Consider the following 21046-nt stretch of genomic DNA (forward strand, 5'->3'; position numbering starts at 1 on the left):
CTCAGGCACACTTTGAAACATTTAATACATTTATCTATTGTAATTATTGTTTGTTAAATGTGTGTTAAAGACATTAACCTGTGTGTGTGTGTGTGTGTGTGTGTGTGTGTGTGTGTCCGCAGACATTAACGAGTGTTTGGAGGGAGACTTCTGTTTCCCCAGAGGAGAGTGTGTGAACTCACCGGGGTCCTACACATGTGTGTGCTCTCAGGGATTCACACTGAGTGACAACAGGACCGCCTGCATCGGTGAGTGAGTCACTGCCTGAGTGAATGCACGTAGTGCCGTTGTTGTTAACGTGGATCCAAACAAACACTGTGGAACTCTGGGGGATCATTTAATCTGTTTTATATCGCTCTGTAGTTTCTGCCTTTGAATCACAACAACACATGAAGGAATGTCAGTGTGACCGCCTCCTCAGAAGTTCTGTTCCAGTCAGAACCATAAATATATTTGAGGCTGTGTAGTCACACACAGCTGTTTATCATCCACACTGATCCACATCCTGCATGTCAGAGTCTCTGCAGGCAAACAGATGTGACTGTGGTTCTGCTGTTGGATGTTTGTGGTCCTGACTGAGATGTTTGTAGTTCCTTTGTTGGATGTTTGTGGTCCTGTTGTTGTATGTTGGGGTTCTGTTGTTGGATGTTTGTGGTCCTGTTGTTGTATGTTGGAGTTCTGTTGTTGGATGTTTGGGGTTCTGGTGTTGGATGTTTGGGGTTCTGGTGTTGGATGTTTGTAGTTCCTTTGTTGGATGTTTGAGGTTCTGTTGCAGCCATTTACAGTTGGGTTGTTAGAGGTCTGTGGTTCTGTTGTTGTATGTTGAGGTCTTCTTGGATGTCTGTGGTTCTGTTGTTGTTTGTTGGGGTTCTGGTGTTGGATGTTTGAAGTTCCATTGTCAGATGTTTTTAGTTCTATTGCAGTCATTTAGAGTTGTGTTCTTGGACGTCTGTAGTTCTTTTTTTCTGTTCTTGGATGTCTGTGTTTTGTTGTTTGATGTTTGTGGTTCTGTTGTTCTGTTGTTAGATGCTTATGATTCTGTTGCAGATGTTTGTGGCTTGGTTGTTCGATGTCTGCAGTTCTGATGTTCTTTTGGTGGATGTTTGTGGTTCTGTTGTTGGATCCCGGGGGTTCTGTTACAGATGTTTGCGGTTCTTTTGTTGGATGTTTAATTCTGTTGCAGTCATTTATAGCCCTCTTGTTGGATGTTTGAAAACCTGTGATTCTGTTGTTCTGTTGCCTGATGTCTTGAGTTCTTTGTGGTAACACAGAGCTCAGTGTTCATCTTGCTCTGCCAGCGGTTCTCAGGTCAGTCTTTTCCTCCTCTGCTTCTGCTTTTAGAGCTGATGTAATGGTGATGTCATGTTTGGCCAGTCCTTGTGACGACGACATGTGTATATATGGACTGTGTGTGTGTGTGTGTGTGTGTGTGTGCGTGTGTGTGTGTGTACATGTTCTGACGGCCTCTCTCTGTCTGCAGACGTGGACGAGTGTACGAAGTCTGGTGTGTGTTTGGACGGTCGCTGTGTGAACACTGAAGGTTCCTTCCACTGCCAGTGTCAAACCGGCTTCACCACCAATCCAGAGAGAACTGCCTGCCTCGGTACACACACACACACACACACACACACACACACACACACACACACACACACACACACACACACACACACAAGCATGTTTGCATTACTGAGCAGACGCCAAATTTAATCCTGAACACTTTCAAGGTACTTGTACTTTCCTTGAGCATTCCCATTGTGTTACTCTATACTTCTCCTCCACATCTCAGAGGGAAACACTTCAGTTTTTACTACAGAATAACATACATATAACCACAAGACAACAAACACACTGTAAACGGTACACTCTGCCATCTCTGTATCTCTCAGACGTTGATGAGTGTGTCTCGTCCGGCGGCTCAGTGTGTGCATCACAGCGCTGTGAGAACACGATTGGCTCGTACCACTGCCTCACTTCCTGTGAGCCGGGCTACCAGGTCACACAGACAGGCAACTGCGTAGGTGAGTCTGATCCCTGAAACATGTATTTGTGATAATATGTTTGTGTTTTTTACTGTGTGGTTATAGTTCTTTTACTGCAGTAAAAGATCTGAATACGTCTCTCTCTTTCAGACATTAATGAATGTGCCAATAAGACAGTGTGCGGACGTCATGCCTACTGTCAGAACCTAATAGGAACCTACCTGTGTGTGTGTGACCAGGGCTTCACCTCCACCGGCGACGGGAAGGCTTGTGTGGGTAAGTGTCTGTCTTCAGTTTTTACAAGTAGTGTAAAGCCTTTAGTGTCTCCAGAGGCAGCTGTCTGATAAGGCCCCTACACAGAAAGGTTGCAAAACACGGGAACAACGCTAAGTCAGACTTCATGTTTGAAAACAAAAAATCTGGAGGTGTGGAGTTATAAAGAAGTGAGCGTACCAGACCTCTGCAGCCTGCCGCTCATCTCTGCTGCAGGATACCACACTGCTGTCAGACGGAGAGGTGCATTGTGGGTAATGTAGGTTTTAACAAAGAAGAAACATGTGGAGTGATAAAAGACAATATCGCTGGTCCTGCTGCATTGATTTTAATCTGTTTTTTTTTGGGTGTGATGATAAATGATTGTTCTGTCTCTTTCTCTCTCAGATGAGGACGAGTGTGTGTCTATGCCCGGTGTGTGTGGTTCTGCTCGCTGTGAGAATGTGGAGGGATCCTTCATGTGTGAATGTGACAGACGGGGAGAAGAGTTTGACCACACCACAAGGCAGTGCGTCAACACGGCACAAGGTGGTACAACAACGTTATTTTACATCCGTCACTGTTTTATTAGTGTTTATGTACCATGTTGCATGCATTCACCTATCCATGTGTATATAGCTGGATAGATAGTTTGTTATTTATCCCAGCAGGAAACTTGACAGCAGCTTGGAGTAAAACACAATGCAATATTCATTCATGTTCCGTAACCGCTTGTCCTGTTGGAGGTTGCGGGGCTGGAGGCAGGGTTCACCCTGGACAGGTCACCAGACTATCACAGGGCTGACACATAGAGACAGACAACCATTCACACTCACATTCACACCTACGGACAATTTAGAGTCACCTGCATGTCTTTGGACTGTGGGAGGAAGCTGGAGCACCTGGAGGAAACCCACGCTGACACAGGGAGAACATGCAGACTCCACACAGAGGGGCTGCCCCACCCTGGAGTTTGAACCCACTACCCTGCGTCCAAACCAGGAATCTGCTTGCTGTGAGGCAACAATGCTAACCACTGAACCATGACACATCAGCTATTAACAATAACTTTTAATAAGAACAGAACAGAAAAGGCTGCAGTGAGAGTTTCTCTCCATGGGATATTTAAAAATAGCTGCTTTGTGCATTTAGTCCTTCTCAGGCAAGCTCAGGGGTTTAGTGTTGCTGTAGCCCACAGGAACAACGCTCCACCAAGTGAGGATTAGAATATATGCAGTTCACATAATCCTAACTTCCTAACTTACCACATTATCTTATTTTAAACTCATTATATTCTCATTTTTTCTCCTGCGGCAGGGATGCTCCCAAGCTCCACCTCCATCTCCTCCTCGTCCTCCTCCCATGTCAGTGTGGTGGAGTTGGCTCCAGTGCTGCCCCCACTCCCTGCAGCTCGTCCTGGCGAGCTGAGGGAGTGTTACTACAACCTGGCTGAGCGGGGAACCTGCAGCCTGCTGGCTACCAACACCAGCCAGCAGGAGTGCTGCTGCACGGTGGGGGAGGGCTGGGGGCTGGGCTGCCAGTACCACACCTGCCCCACCGCTGACACAGGTGAGACACCGGGCACACTGGAAGGTATTCCAACAAACAATCCAAAACCCAAAGACACCCATTTTACTCTGATATAGAACAGGAGAAAGGATCTATCTGGGCATCGAGATGAAATCATGTTTGAAGATTCCCATAAAGTATAACAAAAATACAAAATATAAATGATCTCAAACTTCTCAAGCTGATCTCACAGCTTGTACAAAAACAAGCATGAAAATAAGCGTACACACTCTGCATTAGACAACCTGGAGTTGCAGCATACATATTCCAGGTATTAAACTGAAAAGGGATAGTCAATAACAATAGTAGGGGGGCAGGTACAGATAAAAGACGGAAGCTGCCAAAACCAAAAGTAAATAAATGAGTTGATAAATAAATGTTTATGCCATTAAATGTACCAAAAATGATATTAAAAATAAACATAGGCGTTGATTAATTAATGAAAAGTGACAAATTGATTTCTGTTTTCATGTTTGCATTTATTTTTAATTTATTTAAAATGTATTTTAACATTTATTTATTCATTTTCAAATGTATTTATTTATATATTTATTTATTTATTTTGGCATTATTTTCCCTTTGCGTTTACCCCCTATTTATTTCCCCAAACACATTTTTTATTGTGTTATTTTTTTATGAATAAATTTGAAAATAAACAAAAATAATTTCAAAATAAAAATAAATGAGAAAATAAATTAAAAGATGAGAAAAATAAATATATAAAGATACATAAAAAACTTGAATAGCAAAGTAAATAATTTCATTTTTTGTCACATTTTATCAATTAATTAATGCTAATATTTATTTTTAATATTATATTTGGTACATTTAATGACAAATTAATTTATTTATCAAATAATTTATTTACTTTTTCATTTTGGTGGCTTCTGCACTCCATAAGAAACACTTAAATATGTACTCATCAGTTGTTTTATTCCTTTTTTTGTGTCTCTGTGCAGCCGAGTTTCTGTCTCTGTGTCCCAGTGGGAGAGGATACGTTACTACTGGACCAGGAGCCTTCAGCTACAGAGGTAAATATTTATACATAGAGGTCAAATTGAAATAATCAGGAACACCGTTTGTCTCACCTCCAGGTTTGTTTGTACCAAACATTGGAATGATCCTTTTTTTTTCCCTCTCTGCCAGATGTGGACGAGTGTAAGCGTTTCCAGCCGGAGGTGTGTAAGAACGGAGTGTGCGTCAACAACATCCCTGGATACAACTGCTACTGCGCCAGTGGATATGTGTACAACAGCACCCTGCTGGAGTGTGTTGGTACGCACAACACACACACACACACACTGTTTGTTCTTCTATACATGGAGTTGCAGGAAGAGTGAATGGAGTCTTTTCTCAAGCGCGTTCCAAAACCAAAACACAACAGCAAAAGTTTAATGAATGGATTAAACTGTGTACTTTTCTGCTCTACTGTACAATGCTAATGTTAGCGTACCCGGCATCTCCAAGGCCAGTCTTTGTGGCTCAAACAGTACAGAGACGAGAAAATGAACAACAGGACACTGTGCTAAAACTTTGTGAGCGTACAGTAACTGACTGTCTGCCTGTCTGTCTGTCTGTCTGTCTGTCTTTCTGTGTCAGATCACGATGAGTGTGAGGAGGAGAGTTGTATCGGAGGACTCTGTGTCAACACGGTGGGTTCTTATTACTGCAGCTGTCCACATCCTCTGGTGCTCGACGACACTCAACGCAACTGTGTCAACTCCTCCCACCTCACTGTGGGTAAGACACCTGCCTTCATCCTCCTCTTGCTCCTCATTTGCATACCTCACCAGAGTGTACGGTGTATGATAGTATGCACTACAAAATAACGTACAAATGTAGCGTTTCTATGGTTTGCAGAAACATTCAATGCCGACATTTTTTCTGGTGACTGGGTTGCTCCTTTTAAAGAAATCTAAAAACAACAATATGCTAATTTACAGGGGCTTATGTGTCAGATAATTTCTTGTCTCTGAGCAGTTGGAGATTTCAGGAAGTTAACTGTGTCCTTAGAGTTTCAATGCGGGACTTGTACTTGTAACAGAGTATTTCTACACTGTAGTATTGCTACATTTACTCACTTAAAGCGTCGTCCTCTCTCTGGTTGTCTGTGCTCCAGATGAGAACCTGTCTGTGTGCTGGCAGCACGTCACGGCAGACCTGGTGTGTCAGAGTCCTCTGCTTGGAGCTCAGGTCACCTTCATGGACTGCTGCTGTCTGTACGGGGAGGGCTGGGGGATGGAGTGCGCCCTCTGCCCCTCCACTGACTCTGGTAAGTACCTCACTTTACCACAGAACACCACCATGTGGACAGACCAACCTGCATCAGGTGATCAAAGCTGGATCACAGGAACAAGAAAGAGTAACAGGAGGGCCTTTAAAAGGCCAGTTTGTGTGTACACAGATACTGATACAGGTGTCGCAGAGAGAGTTTTCCAGTTTAAAACTCAAATTCTGTGTGTTTGTGTAACTGTGTCCACAATAAGGACATGAACCAGGCTTCCATCACAATGTAATGCAAATTAAACCACAATAAAAAGGAAATCAATTCAGATGTTAGGGGAAAAAAACAGTATTATCTCTTTGGGGGGGGATTTGAATTAAAAATGACTCAAAATAATTGAACCAAAATGTTAAAACATGTTGACAACTGATTCAATTAGGACAGACTTTTAGCATGACATCAACTTTCTGTACTCACGAAATCACTCCGGTCTTGGCCAATAATCAGGAGTCCTGAACTATTAGCAGCAGAGATGTGGTGACAGTCAGACAGAGAGGAGACAGGACTGCCCTGGACTTAGAATTAGTCTTAGAAATAGTTGCCTGCATGTTCATGATATGAATGTAATTTCCTGAGTTCCAATAAACACAAGAAGTTTGTGCTCTAGAGAAAGGATCAACACTCAGTGAAGAACCTAAGCCCTATGATAAGCTAATATGGAAAGGCTTAACTATACAAACCAATGAGCAGTGATAACTAGCATGTCTTTGGGGTCATCGGGTGGGAACCTCCTTTCACCAGTGTTTCGTCTAGTTGGTCCCACGACACCTCCAGGAGGCTAGACAGTGATCTCTAGCGTCCCAGAGACACTCCCCTAATGCCAGGTCTCACTGCTCCCCTCCCCGCACCAACCCAATAACCTCCTTTACCTTACTTACGTATGGCTTTCTCAGCCCAAACAGCACTGCCACCTTCAACCAAACCCAGGCTCCGAAGCAGGGCTGATACTACCTTTCCTAGCACATTCACCATACTCTATTTCACACACTACATAGCATAACTACAATATAAGCTAAAGGTAAAGGAGCTAAATGAACTTACAGGATCAGCAAACACACTCACCTTGCCGCATGGCCTCAAACAAAATGGATTCAAATAGGCCACTCCCACACTTAAATACTTCCTCTTCCTGGATTTCCTCCTGAGAGGAAGTGGATCTCTCCACCTGATCTCAAGGAGTTATGTGCCCTGTTTAGTAGTTCCCCCTGCTGGCCCCCAACTGACATTATTTCTTCTCTTATAGATAAACTGGCTACATTTAATTGCTTCATCTGACATTTCCCTCACTGTCTTCCTCAAACTCTGTCCCCGCACTCCGAGTTCCCCCAGGAGCGAGACAGCTGATCTTGCTATGAATCCCCTACACCCCACTTCCACTGGACAAATCCTAGTCTTCCATCCTCGCTGCTCAGCTTCTGCTCCTAAGTCTGCATATCTAAGCTTTTTTCTTTCATAGGCTTCTTTCACTGAGTCTTCCCAAGGAACTGTCAGCTCAATGAAATAAACTATCTGTTGACTCACTGACCACAACACTAAGTCAGGCCTCTGCCTGGTATAAACTATTTCCTGGGGAACACCAAGCTTTCCCCTAAATCTACTTGCATTTCCCAATCACAAGCACCTTCTAGGCGGCCACACCCTTGCCTCTTCACTAACTTATCTCTTCTGTGTTTCTCTCCCTCACAGACAAACTGAATTACTAAACTCCTATCCTTAATGATTAAATGATATATTTTGGTGGTTTGAGTTGAAGGTGCGAGAAAGAATAGTATCAGTAACATTGTTAACACTGTGCTACATTACAGAGAAATACAACACCGTACTAATGAACCTTCATTAATATAGGCCTATATTTTATCTCCAAGTGCACGTCACACACTGAGCGAGCCGCCTGTTAATGACGCTGTGGGCTAATGGGCATGTAGCTACTTCCATGTTTCAGATGATACGTCATGTTTGTAGTCGACCAATGAAGATGAGTTTACATATCACCTTGGGTTCGTCCTTCACCTTCTCAAAATGATCCCACACTTTGGATTTCCCGCCCGACATGTTATTAACTAGCCTGTGGAATACCCGCAGGTACCAGCCCTGGAAATTAACCTGACTCCTGTCTGACTGCTGATTGTGGACACTTCCTATGTCTGTCCTTTCACATTAAATTCACACATGGTCCCGTCATATAGGTTTGGATTTATTTTGACAAGGTACATCTCCTAATAGAGTTTCATGTTTGTTTGTTTGTTTGTTCTTTCCGACTAATTACCTTTCTCGTCGACTAACATTTGGTCGATTATTAGGGGACGGCCCAAAGAGGAGATGTTTGATAATCACTATGACCCCATTAAGAGATACTGTTTCTGAATAAAGTAAAAAAACAACAACAACGTTTTGAAGGACGTTGTGCACGAAGTCCAGACCTGGTTCAGAGTATTAAAAAGTAAATGTGAAGGTTATGTTTTATAGATCAACATGAATAACTCTCTCCGTGTGTGCAGACGACTACGGCACTCTGTGCAGTTCGATTCTTCCTCCCTTTTTGCCGGAGGGTTTTCCGGACTTTGGAGCTGAAACGGGAGTGAGACCAGGAGCTGGACGAGGACGAGGAGGAGCCAGTGAGCAATGTAACTAAAATATTACACCTCAAATAATATAAATGTTTTTGTGAATTTTATTTATGACTGTTTTTCTTCCTAATTTCTCCAAGTTATTTATAAATATCTGAGTGAGTTTAAATGAGTTTATTTATTTAGCTTTTATTTTTTTGATTTTTGCTGTAATGTTTTTTCCCTTATCTCCTTCCCTTGTTTCTTCTCCTTGTCTCTTCTCTGTTCCCTTTCTTCTTCTTTTTCCTCTCCTCTCATCTTCTCTTTTCTCATCTTGTTTCCTCTTCTTGTCTCATCTCCTTTTCTTTCTTTATTTCCTTTCCTCTCTCACTTTCTCTTCTTGTCTGCTTTCTCCTGTTTTTCCTCTCCTCTCCTCCCCTCTCCTCGTCCCCTCAGCTCCTCCATACTTCCCTCCCTACAGTACGGACTCCTTCCCTCCGCCTGTGCTTCCTGACTATGACGACTACTCTCCAGCAGGAGACAGCAGGTCAGGTTTCAGAGGGAGGACACCTGCCACCTTCAGCCTGCCGGACAGTGGATATCCCAGGTCAGAGTACAGGTGAGGACGTCCGTCGATGTTTTTAAAGATGTTTTATATCCCTGACATGTTCTTAAAGTTGAAATGTTTAAACTTCTTATTTTTTCTGAAATTCCACTTTAATTTTTTTGGAGAGACAAATAAAACCACAGGATATGTATTCATTTGAGAAACAAAAAGAACCAAAGAATTTGTGAACTTTCATCTTGAGAAAATCACTTAAGATGATTAATCTATGACCCTCTGTCTGTCTGCCCGTCCCTCAGCACTGGTTACTACTCTGAAGGAGACTTCAGCCCCCCTGATGGCTCCCCGCCCAGGTCTCCATCCTTCCGCCTCCCTGCGGACCCCAGGGCCGAGATGGCATTTGGGGCCCGACCTCCTCCTCCATCACGACCCGACGGGCCTCCTCTCAGCCTGGCCCCACTGCCTGGCGCTCCCTATGAGGTGGAGCAGGAGGAGGAGGAGGAGGTGGCGTGGAGGCCGGGCCCGCCCTTCCCTCCGTTCACTGAGAGGGGCAGAGGAGGTGGAGGTGGAGGTGGAGGAGGTGGAGGAGGAGGAGGAGGAGGAGGAGGGGGAGCACCGAGGAGGGTGTATGAGAGTGAGTGGTAACTCTTTATTTTACAGGTCTGTATTTTCCAATACGTTTTGCAAAAAGAACAATAATGATTTAGCACCAGTTAAAATAAACAGAGACAAAATTTAATAATTTTGATTAAGTTGACTTCCACAAATATTAATTTATTATTGGAAACGTTACTCTCCATATGAATTGTATTTGTAAAAGGAAACAGGTGTTGTATATTTGCACATTTCTTCACTTCATTGTTAATAAATTTGATTTCACTGATTAGGAGTCACACAGATAAACACTAATTTCACAATTAGTGCAAACAAATGGCATGGGATCATGCAAACAATGATCTCCTGCGGCCGACCACCAGAGGTCAGTTTTTAAAGGGTTAATACTTTTTGTTAAAGATTAAAAGAAATCTCATGTCTTCTTCCTCCTCTCTCATCTTTCAGGGCGTTATGAATCCTACGCCGGCCTAAGCACAGCAGAGGATTGTGGGATACTACATGGCTGCGAGAATGGCAGGTGTATCCGCGTCGCCGAGGGTTACACCTGTGACTGTTACCAAGGATACGAACTGGACATGACCTCCATGACATGTATAGGTATGCAGAGACGACTGCTCTGACAGCTCAGAGTGGGAAAGGGAGACATGTAGTTATTGGTAATATGATCAATAGTATATTATCTTGACTTATGCACTTACGCGCTTATGCACTATGCAAAGAAGCAGAGCTGAACCTGTAATGATTTCTGAGCGCTGTACCTTAAAAAACAGGCATTTATGAAAATCACAAGTTTATTTGTTTTTTATTATTATTTTTAATGTTATGTTAATTATTTATAAAGTTTTTTATATTTGACGTCACATCTGAAACATGTTCCTGAGCCTTACTTTCCATATTCTCAAGGAAAAAAAAAGATATATATATATATATATATATATGGTATAAATTATGATATTATTGCAGTTTATATAAATCCTACATGCAGTATATACTGTATAAACATACACATACCTGAAGGCCCGAACATACTCGGGCGGACTGTACCCGGAACGGACTCCGCGAGGAATGTCCGCAGTCATTCGGGCTTCCATAGTTGAGCGCACTTCCACGTTGTAGTTTCCTGTAAAAATGTCCGTGAAAATCCCCCGCGATGTGAAAAATACATGCCGAGCAGTCACTGCTGTGCGGAGCGGAGTCCGCGCGGTCGTAAAATCTGAGCTCTGCGCGCACAGGGCTTGCGGACGTCCACTTTGAGTCCGCGCGGACCTCCGCGGAGTCCATTCCGCGTACGGTCTGCCCGAGTATGTTCGGGCCTTTAGGTGGAACCAACTCATTGTTTTGCAAGTCACAAGTGGGTCTTAAGGCCCAAACATACTCGGGCGGAACGTACGCGGAACGGACTCCGCGGAGGTCCGCGCGGACTCAAAGCGGACGTCCGCAAGCCCTGTGCGCACAAAGCTCAGATTTTACGACCGCGCGTAAACTCCGCTCCATGCACCAGTGACTGCTCGGCATGTATTTTTCACATTGCGGGTATTTTTCACGGACATTTTAACAGGAAACTACAAGGCAGAAGTGCGCTCAACTATGAAAGCCCGAATGACTGCGGACATTCCTCGGGGAGTCCGTTCCGCATATGTTCCGCCCGAGTATGTTCAGGCCTTTAATTATTTACACACAAGTCCCAAGTCCTAACCTTAGTGCACTTCATCATATGAAGTACCCTTTTACCAACAAGTAAAACATATATGATTTACAAAACACATGAATGTTTGTTAAATTTAGATTTATTTGTTAAAACAAGTTTGTTAAAAAGGTTCCTAGCTGTGGGATGTCGGTAGCTTAGTGGATAGAGCAGGCGCCCCATGTACAAGGCTGTTGCCGCAGCCTGCCCGGGTTCGAGTCCAGCCTGTGGCCCTTTGCTGCATGTCATTCCCTCTCTCTCTCTCTCTCTCCCTTTCACACTTGACTTTCCTATAAATGAAAGGCAAAACTGCCCCCCCAAAAATACTACCTAGGGGCGTTGGTAGTGTAGTGGATAGTGCCAGCGCCCCATGTACAGAGGCGATGCCCGGCTGCAGCGGTCGCAGGTTCGACTCCGGCTGGCAACCATTTGCTGCGTGTCACCCCCCCACCCCCCCATTTCACTCTGTCCTGTTCATTAAAGGCAAAAGCCCAAAAAAACAATCTTTACCAAAAAAAAAAAGTTACCTAGCTATAAGGCTAACCTTAACTAAGCATTTGCTTGCTAACTGTTATTATTACCCTCGACTTACTGATTTTTGCAACTGCCAACTTTGTGCAACTTTTAACTTACCACTTCATGCAACGTCAGACTTTGTGCAATTTCCAACTTCCACTTTCATGCAACTTCCAACTTCGTTCATCTTTCAACTTCCAACGTCATGTAACTTCCACCTTCATGCAACTTCCAACCTCATGCAACTTTCAACTTCGTGCAACTTTCAACTTACCACTTCATGCAACGTCAGACTTCGTGCAGTTTCCAACTTTATGCAGTTTCCAACTTCCACTTTCATGCAACTTCCAACTTCGTTCATCTTTCAACTTCCAACTTCATGCAACGTCCACCTTCATACAACTTCCAACCTCATGCAACTTTCAACTTCGTGCAACTTCCAACTTCGTGCAACTTCCAGCTTCCACCTTCATGCAACTTCCAACCTCGTTCAACTTTCAACTTCCAACTTCATGCAACGTCCACCTTCATGTAACTTTCAACTTCGTGCAACTTCCCACTTCGTGCAACTTTCCACTTCATGCAACTTTCAGCTTCGTGCAGCTTCCCACTTCATGCAACTTTCAACTTCGTGCAACTTTCCACTTCATGCAACGTCCACCTTCATGCAATTTCTACCTTCATGCAACTTTCAACTGCGTGCAACTTCCCACTTCATGCAACTTTCAACTTCGTGCAACTTCCCTCTTCATGCAACTTTCAACTTCGTGCAACTTCCCACTTCATGCAACGTCCACCTTCATGCAACTTCCACCTTCATGCAACTTTCAGCTTTGCGCAACTTCCCACTTCCCACTTTATGCAACTTCCAACTTTGTGCAACTCCCAACTTCCATGGAAGTTGGGAGTTACACAAAGAACCATCCATTATATGTAAATTTCGACCTTCACATGTTGCATATTGTAACTAACCAGCGACAGCATGTCAAGTTACATAATCATAACCGTGTTTTGTACATCTCCATAAAATGTGACGTCATTTTGTGTGTGTGTGTTTACAGATATAAACGAGTGTGAGGCTGGCATCACGTTGGACTTCCCGTGTGTCAACGCTCGCTGTGTGAACACCGATGGCTCGTTCCGCTGCGTCTGCAGGAGAGGATACGTCATGTCCCGCAGGCCAAACCACTGTGTGGCTGCATAGACCAGACCAAACTGGACTGGACTGGGCTCGATTAAACCAGTATAAACTGGTCTAGACAATCGAGACTGGACTGCACAACAACAGACTGGGCTAGACTAGATTAGACTAAAGCGGCTATGGGACCTGATTTGACAAACTAGATTATACCAGGTTAGGATGAACTGGGTTTAAAATAGTCTAGATTGCACTTAACTGGGAAAGGGTGGACTGGGCACCAGTTACACAAGGTCACTCTGGATAAAATACCAATTTAACACCGCTTTTTAGCTACAGTTTCTCCCTGTCTTTGCAAATTTCAACTTGTTTTTTGTGTTTATATGTGAACACGATATTTCCTTGTAGATTTTTCTCAGATTTTTGATGTCTAGAGAAAAAAATATCTCTGGAAACAAACAAAACTAACTTCTGTTGCAACAATCCAGGATAAATTAATCGTTTAGTAAAGTGACTGTAAACATGGTTAACTAGCTCAAACTGAAATCTCAATTCTCCTAAATGTTTTAATGTGAGGAAATATAATGACGTTGCAAAAGTTTTGCATATTTTTCTGTTATGCAAAAGAGGATAAAACTATTTTTGAACATATTTGTGGAGACAGTGTGTAAGCTTTAAAAATAGGCTATATGGACTGTCTCTTTCCAACATTCATCATTGTAAGGACCCAATATATTAGATTTTAATCTGATTTTTCAATATATATAAAATATATACTTAAACATCCTCAATCGTATTGACAGAGCAACAACACATATAAAACAAACATGCTCGACCTCAGTTTCTCTTTGTCATCGCCCACCTGTCCAAAAAATACAAGAAAAAGATAGAAAATGAACAATGATTTGAGTCAGGAAATTATTCATACGGTCACTTTATTACACCATTAGTTGGTCCCAGTGTATAGTCTGCTCTATCACCCCATACATTATCTCCTCACATAAAGGTCTACAAAAATGTGTCGAACAAGTTAAAAAACAATGTTTAAAGCTTGATGAAACCCCACAGTGTCTGGTCAGTTTAAACCAGTCTAGCCCTGTTTAGCACCAGTGGTTGAAACCAGGCTAACTCCTCAAGTAGACTCCAGGCCCGCTCTGATTAGCCTCCGCTGTGAACCACGCTGTGCCAAAGTTCATCTTTATGTTTCTGATGACCATGACTCTTTCTGAATGTTTACCTTGTTGAAGTTAAGTCTGGTAGGTTGTTCCCAGCGGGAGAAAAAAACGTGTTTTGAGATGTGTGAAGTAGAAGAAGAAAACAGTTGTGTGTGTATTTTTTTTGTTTGTTTTAGGAATCCAACCAGGCTGCAGAGAAACACTGAGCTCACATCAGTTTGAAAAACAGCAACTTTACATTTTAACCATAGATGGTAAAAAAGAAGTGGACGTAGCCTCTGGGTCAAGTGAAGTCAATGCTGAAGTGCCTTAAAGCTACATTCTTTCTAATGACCAGCAGGGGGCAACTCAACTGGTGGCAAAAACAAATTCAGTTGTATAGAAGTCAGTGAGAAAATGAACCTACTTCCCACTTGATTTATTACCTCGACAAACCTTTTCCCAATTAATTTATGGCCTCAGTCTCTAGTTTCAAGTCCTCTTCAATACAGCATGATGTTCATTATGTGATGGCTCCAAAATAAAAAAACAAGATGGCAACAACAACAACTCAAAACACCAAACTTGAGGCTTTAAAACCATGGATGTATAAATAGAACCACAGTGTTGGAAGCAGGGCCCAGTTCATTCCTATGAAAGCTGCTTAGTCACGCATGAAGCCAAAAACGTTCGATTTCCTGGGTATAAAATTACCTGGATTTTCCTCATCACGGGGCCAATAGAGCTATAGAGACTACTGCTGACTGAGCGGCTAACCTCTGGTTTTGTGCTCCCAAACTTAAATGGGGATAAAATTATTTAAACATGCGGCTCTTCTAGACTTTAAATATGTTATCAGACTGTATGGATCAAATTCTGATGGTGAAGCGAGTCATTTTGTTGGGGCTATGATGCTAAAAAAATGTATCCACTAATTTACAGAGGCCTGTTTGGGGTTCAATAGTGTCACGTGATAGACCTGAATGTTGTAATGCCACCGTTTGCATCATAACTTGGCTACTACGAAAACTGGCCTCAAAGCCAGTGCTGTTTATTTGGGCTTGGGCGTAGCAATGTGTATTCTCGGCAACTCCACCCTTTCTTCCAAATATGGTAATTTCTGGCTCCAGAAAACCAAGATTGCAACGGACAAAATGCCGAACTCTAGGCTATAGAATGATAGCCCACAAACCAGTGGGTGACATCATGGTGGCTACGTTCATTATTTTATACAGTCTATGGGTTTAATTGAATAGAAAACAGATGGAACAACATTAATAAACACCAGGTTTACTGTTTACACAACCCCAATTTGTTCAATGAAACAAAGATTTGAAGGGCATCATCTGCAGACATAAGACAAAATATCATCTAGCTTTAGAAATATTAATGAATTAATTATTTGAAGTAAAAAATAAATACAGCAATGATACCAAAACAATGCAAATCAGTCATGTATTAGCATTAGCATGATAGCTGTCCCATCGTAAACAACAGATCTTTAACCATCAAGAAGTAACTAGTGTTTTGTTGTTCCTCATCTAGAAAACTACGGTTACCCAAGTCTCCTGAGGAAATGTTGGCATTGTAGGTTTTTGCAAACCACTGATACATTTGTACATTATTACATAGCGGATACACTAAAACTTAACCCTATGGTTAATGTATGGATTAGTTTAGGCACAAAAACCACTTGGTTGCAGTTAGAAAAAGATCATGCTTTGGCTTAAACTACCTGATTTTGGGGGCATAATCATGACAGGAAAAACTGCAAAATGTCTCTACGAAACACCCACGTTTGGTGCCTAAAAAGCCGCTGGAAACTGAGTCACAACTCATTTTGTCATTTGTCTCAAACAGTGGTCTGCAGCTAGGCAAGCTGACTGTCCACCATCCCCTCCACCTCCAGATGACAAAGTCAGCTCATATACCACGTCACTTTTAAAACATTGATATGAAACGTAGAAATGTTACTTATTTGTGGTTTGCATAAATGTGCAATGCCAGTGTTTTCTTCTGGCAACTGGGCTGGGTATGTTGTGATGAAATTAAATTTAAACGTGCATCAGTAACAAGCCATCCACTAGCTAGAAGCGAATTGCAAAGGTACCAATTGCTGTGAGCTCATGAGCTAACCCAGCATATTCGTTAGCATAGACGTCGTTCTACTTACAAAACTCATTTTCTCACTGGGCTGTAGCCACTGAAATACTGACGGGATGAGTCCAAAAACCTCCAGCTGAGTAATTTTAATTGCTGAATTATATATTTCAGAACAGGGCACCATAATAACTCAACATTGACCAAAACTTCAGAACTAAGTCTGTGCTTGGATGTGTCCTTGCTTAAGCGCACCTTGTAGCCGACTTCTCTTCTTCAGTTTTTGTGTCCACAAACATCTTATAGCCTTGATTTTTTTTTTTTTTTTTTTAATCGAAGAAGCAGATACATCCTTTGTTCGGACGAATCAAGCAGGAGAATTTCACATTGATTCAAAGATGTGAAAGTTGTGTATTCGTGGGAAAAATGTATGAGACTTTTACTCCTGGAACCAGTGGTGTCTGAATTAAATACTCCTACTTTTCATCTACATTTTCTGGGTGTAAATACAAAATTTAAAATCCTGCTTATGCCGTTTAAATCCTTCAAATTAGGATTATTAATTAGGATTTTCTACTGAGATATTTTGACCCATTACAGATGTGATTTACAAACTACTTCAACCAGTTATTCAAAACGTCTTTTTCTCAGTATGCAGTATGTACATTTATATACCCTGACAGAGTTTTATAATCAACACTGTCTCTGTGATAAACTAATTAATCAACAACGCCATGATTTATCTTCACTAAACCAAATTCAGCGAACAATGAATGTTTATATTCTATAATTTTCTTATTGTCAACAAATTTCATGCAGATTCAAACCAAAACATTGTTTCCTACCAACAAGTGTTTTATATGCCCTCTTTATCACCATTACCACATACACTGTAGTTTATTTCGACTCAATCCCACACACACCGTCCTGCTGCCACAAATATTCACCAGAGCACCAAATGCGGATTAATCTCCCGCTGAAAACAGTCCTCAACAAATGCACTATTTCCACCTGTTTGTTTAATAAAAACTACAGTGAGCGTCTGTTTTGGGAAATTACCATCAAAACTTTTTTTTTAATACATTTACATCTTCTGCATCTTTGATCTGCGCATTAAATTTGTTGACAATAGAAGACATATACACCAAATTTGATTTAAACGTTACCTTACGTTGACTTTTTAAACATTTAGTCACCAGAAAAAAGGTTGATGTCGTACGTTTCTACAAACCACGAATATGTTACGTTTGCACATGATGTGACATTTCAACAACTGGTTAATGTCTGATTAGATTTAAGACTCATTTATCCTTTACGTACGAAAGTACAATAAAACGTTGACTAAAAGCCTAGTCCCTTTTACAAGCCCAATGTGGCTACACATTTTGACAAATAAATTCCTGTCTCAGTTAGACGCCCGGTCTGGTTGCCAAGCAGTTACATTTTTTTTTTTTTTTATAGAAGTTCTCTGGATGTATGAGACCAGGTTGTTGGCTACCTCAAATTATGTGTCTGTTCCTCGATTACCCTGTAAGTTATTCATATTGCATTAATCCGTAAGGGTCCTCAGATCAAACGAATCAAAAGGTTTTTTTTTATAGAAATTAAGTTTCAAGTTGTGAGTATTGTTTTAACAGGATAAAGTGCTGTTGTGTCTGGTGCCGGGTGCCGTAATCCTCGAGTGCCACTCTTTCTCTGATGTCTGTCAGGGGTAGATCAAATGAATGACTCATAATTGGTATATTATCTGAAGCGTAATTTTTAAACAAGTAATATTCATACTGGTTTAAATAAACAATTTGATTGTATTACCCAATCTATGCTGACCAACAGTTTTGTGTTAAAGGAATTAAAGGCCTGTCACAAATATAGGCCTGTTGATTTCAGGGATTTACGCAAATAATAGCCCGGACTATTAATTCAGGTTTTACAGTAGAAATGTCCATTTCACATGTTCATCACATCACTGCCCTCATATTTCATGTTTACTTTATGTTGGCATAGATACAGCCAGTAGATGGCACTAGAGGGCAGAGTTAAAAGTTCCACAGAGCAACAAAGGAGCTGACAGTGGAGGAGGTCGTAGCAGTGTTCCTTTAAACGGAGGCAGTGTTGTTAACCGTGGTCTTCTGTATGATATCACATCCTGACGTGTGTACAGAGAATTATTTTCACTACCTTACCAATTCGTTCCTTTCCGTGATAATTTAAATTTATTTGACGTCTCCTTTAGTCACATCTTGCTTGAACCATGCTATACTGCCTCTATGATCTCCGGTGGCACTGGAGGCAGGGTATAGACAGAAGGCTCCGTTCGTCTCTGACTTAGTATTAAACGCTGAGCATGAATGAACCCTTAGGCACAAAAACAAATGATCTTTGTGGCACTATTTTCTCTGGACAAATAATTAGAGGCCCTAAAAATTACCCACGTTTTGTGGCTACAAACCTGCTCAAAACACTGAGATGTCTTGGTAAAAAACAACTGCTTTTCCTGGCACTTTCCCAGATGGAAAAACAGCGAAGCGTTTGCTGTTTTTTGGTCTTGAACAGTGGTCCGCTGCTTGGCAGGCGTCTCTCCTTGGTGACACGCCATCCATCATCTCCTCCACCTCCCAGTGACAAAGTCAGCTCATATACTACGTCACTTTAGAAACATTGGTATGATCCATGTGAAACGTATAAATGTAACTTAGTGGTGGTTTGCAGAAGCGTACAATGCCAAATTTTTCTTCTGGCGGCTGGGCTGAGTTGATTAATTACTGACATGTCTGTACTTACACTTGGTGGCTTCCTCTCCTGAATGTCGTGGAGGCTGCATTCAGTCATACTGTGTATATAACAACATTCCTCCACAATAATCCTGTTATATTGTTACCAAATGAATGAAGCTGTTACAGCCTGTAAGAGAGCGTGTTGATTGTTTTTTATCATTAACTTTCTGATGTAGTTAACATGCAGAATGTGATCACCTAAAGTTTGATGTATAACATGCACTGTATCTGCCAGAGACCAGCCTTTTGTGTTCACACAGGATGTTTTGTACATTGTTTAAAATTTCAGTCTCTGGTGTTCTTTTTTTTTAATTGTTCATTTTTATGGTTTATGATTCACTTTTTTATCTTTGTTGTTTGTATGACAAGAAATGAAAATATATTTGCACACACTTTTATTGAAACCTGTCTGTTGTTGGTGTTTTGTTCGTGTTTGTTATGGCAGGGAGCTGAGAGGATGTGAGAGACTGCTGGTTTGAATCCTCCGACTCCAGCTGGTGAAAGTCAGGTCAGGGAAGAAGTGAGGCAAGGTACTGTCAGTCTGACTGTGTGAACAAGTTGACTTCTATTTCAGTATAACATAGGGATAATTTTTTTGTCCCTTGTTCCTGAGCAGAGTCCTTCTTCCTCTTAGATCTTTATGACAGAAACAAAAATCCATAATTTACTTCATTCATACGGTCCTGTTAATGGATCTGTTTTCGGCTCTGTTCCAAATAAGTCTTGTACACTACCATTCAGGAGTTTTGAATCAGCCATCATCAATCAGTGCCTCCGCGTCAGTGCATCTGTTCGTCTTTTTGTCCATCTGTCCTTTTTTCATAAACAGGATATCAAGAACTCCTTGATGATTGTTTTGTTAATTTGGCACAAACATGGCGCCCCCTAGCTCACGTGGTAGAGCAGGTGCCCCAAAAGGCTGTGTTCTTGCCATAGCAGCCACAGGTTTGATTCCAACCCATGGCCCTTTGCTGCATGACATCTCTCCTCTTTCTTCCCCTTTCACACTGTAGCTGCCCTCTCAAATAAAGGCACAAAGCTCCCAAAAAATATCCTTAAAAGAAATAAAAATTTGGCACAAATGTCAACATGGACTCAACAATGAACTGACTACACTTTGGTGATCAAAGGTCAAGGTCACTATGACCTTGCGTCCATCTCATTCTCGTGATCATGATATCTCTTAAATGCCTTTAGGGAATTTATTCAAATTTGGCAAAAATATTCACTCGAATTGAAGCATACATTGATTAGAATTTGGTGGTTAAAGGTCAAAGGTGAAGGTCAGTGTGAGCTCACAGAACACATTTGGCCGTAACTCTTAACACAAATGTCTGATAAGATATACTGATGAAGTGATGACATGTTATATCCAAAAATATTGAGTTTGTTTTGCTCTGGGCCCTCTGCAGTCCCCACAGTGATGACATTGGTGGATACTGTTGGAACTTGGGCTTTGAAAATTCTATTTCATTTTTATTTTTATTTATTTATTTATTACTATTATTATTTTTTCTATCTTTTTTTCAGTCCAGAAAAGGGTAAGTAATGATAAGATTTTTTTTTTTCTTTTTGCGGATAATGTTGGCCAAAAAAAGTTTATCTCACATGTATGAGATATTGAGATAATATCTCCTGCATAGGTTTAATCTGAGATGCAGACAAAACAGGCTAATACTGGTTTAATCTGAGAATATCCACAGGCCTCCTGCATAGGATATAATATATTGTACATAGGAAATTAAAAAAAAATAAATCGCCTTGCTTCTCAGGGCTTAGGTATGTGAGTGACCAAAACGGTGCAGTTGGTCTCTAAATATTTATTTTTTGGGGCCCTCTGCAGTTTATTATTGTTATTTAAATCCTT

General features: G+C 41.5%; 1 protein-coding gene and 1 long non-coding RNA gene across 6 annotated transcripts in view; one reads left to right on the forward strand and one right to left on the reverse strand.

Annotated features, from left to right (window-relative positions):
• The window catches only part of LOC117259707 (latent-transforming growth factor beta-binding protein 4-like), a 60294-nt gene extending 40711 nt beyond the window's left edge, over positions 1 to 19583 (forward strand). For 4 of the 5 annotated variants that reach the window (XM_078167370.1, XM_078167373.1, XM_078167372.1 and 1 more), the window contains 15 exons: positions 123 to 248; positions 1481 to 1603; positions 1890 to 2021; positions 2133 to 2258; positions 2643 to 2786; positions 3552 to 3803; positions 4763 to 4834; positions 4950 to 5078; positions 5403 to 5543; positions 5923 to 6075; positions 8586 to 8711; positions 9090 to 9252; positions 9498 to 9832; positions 10258 to 10410; positions 13075 to 19583. In XM_078167370.1, the coding sequence (XP_078023496.1) occupies positions 123 to 248; positions 1481 to 1603; positions 1890 to 2021; positions 2133 to 2258; positions 2643 to 2786; positions 3552 to 3803; positions 4763 to 4834; positions 4950 to 5078; positions 5403 to 5543; positions 5923 to 6075; positions 8586 to 8711; positions 9090 to 9252; positions 9498 to 9832; positions 10258 to 10410; positions 13075 to 13217 (2318 nt within the window). In that variant the 3' untranslated portion in view covers positions 13218 to 19583. The remainder of the gene's footprint in view (positions 1 to 122; positions 249 to 1480; positions 1604 to 1889; positions 2022 to 2132; positions 2259 to 2642; positions 2787 to 3551; positions 3804 to 4762; positions 4835 to 4949; positions 5079 to 5402; positions 5544 to 5922; positions 6076 to 8585; positions 8712 to 9089; positions 9253 to 9497; positions 9833 to 10257; positions 10411 to 13074) is intronic. The other variant, XM_078167371.1, reaches the window with a different exon arrangement.
• LOC117259708 (uncharacterized) lies at positions 2216 to 6019 on the reverse strand. The gene is made up of 3 exons (XR_004501867.2): positions 5885 to 6019; positions 2436 to 2483; positions 2216 to 2334 (listed from the first exon to the last, which is right to left on the reverse strand). It is a non-coding gene; the product is annotated as an uncharacterized LOC117259708 (long non-coding RNA).
• Positions 19584 to 21046: the final 1463 nt, after the last annotated feature.

This window comes from Epinephelus lanceolatus, chromosome 4 (assembly GCF_041903045.1).
Source record: "Epinephelus lanceolatus isolate andai-2023 chromosome 4, ASM4190304v1, whole genome shotgun sequence".
NCBI classification, from domain to species: Eukaryota; Metazoa; Chordata; class Actinopteri; order Perciformes; family Serranidae; genus Epinephelus; species Epinephelus lanceolatus.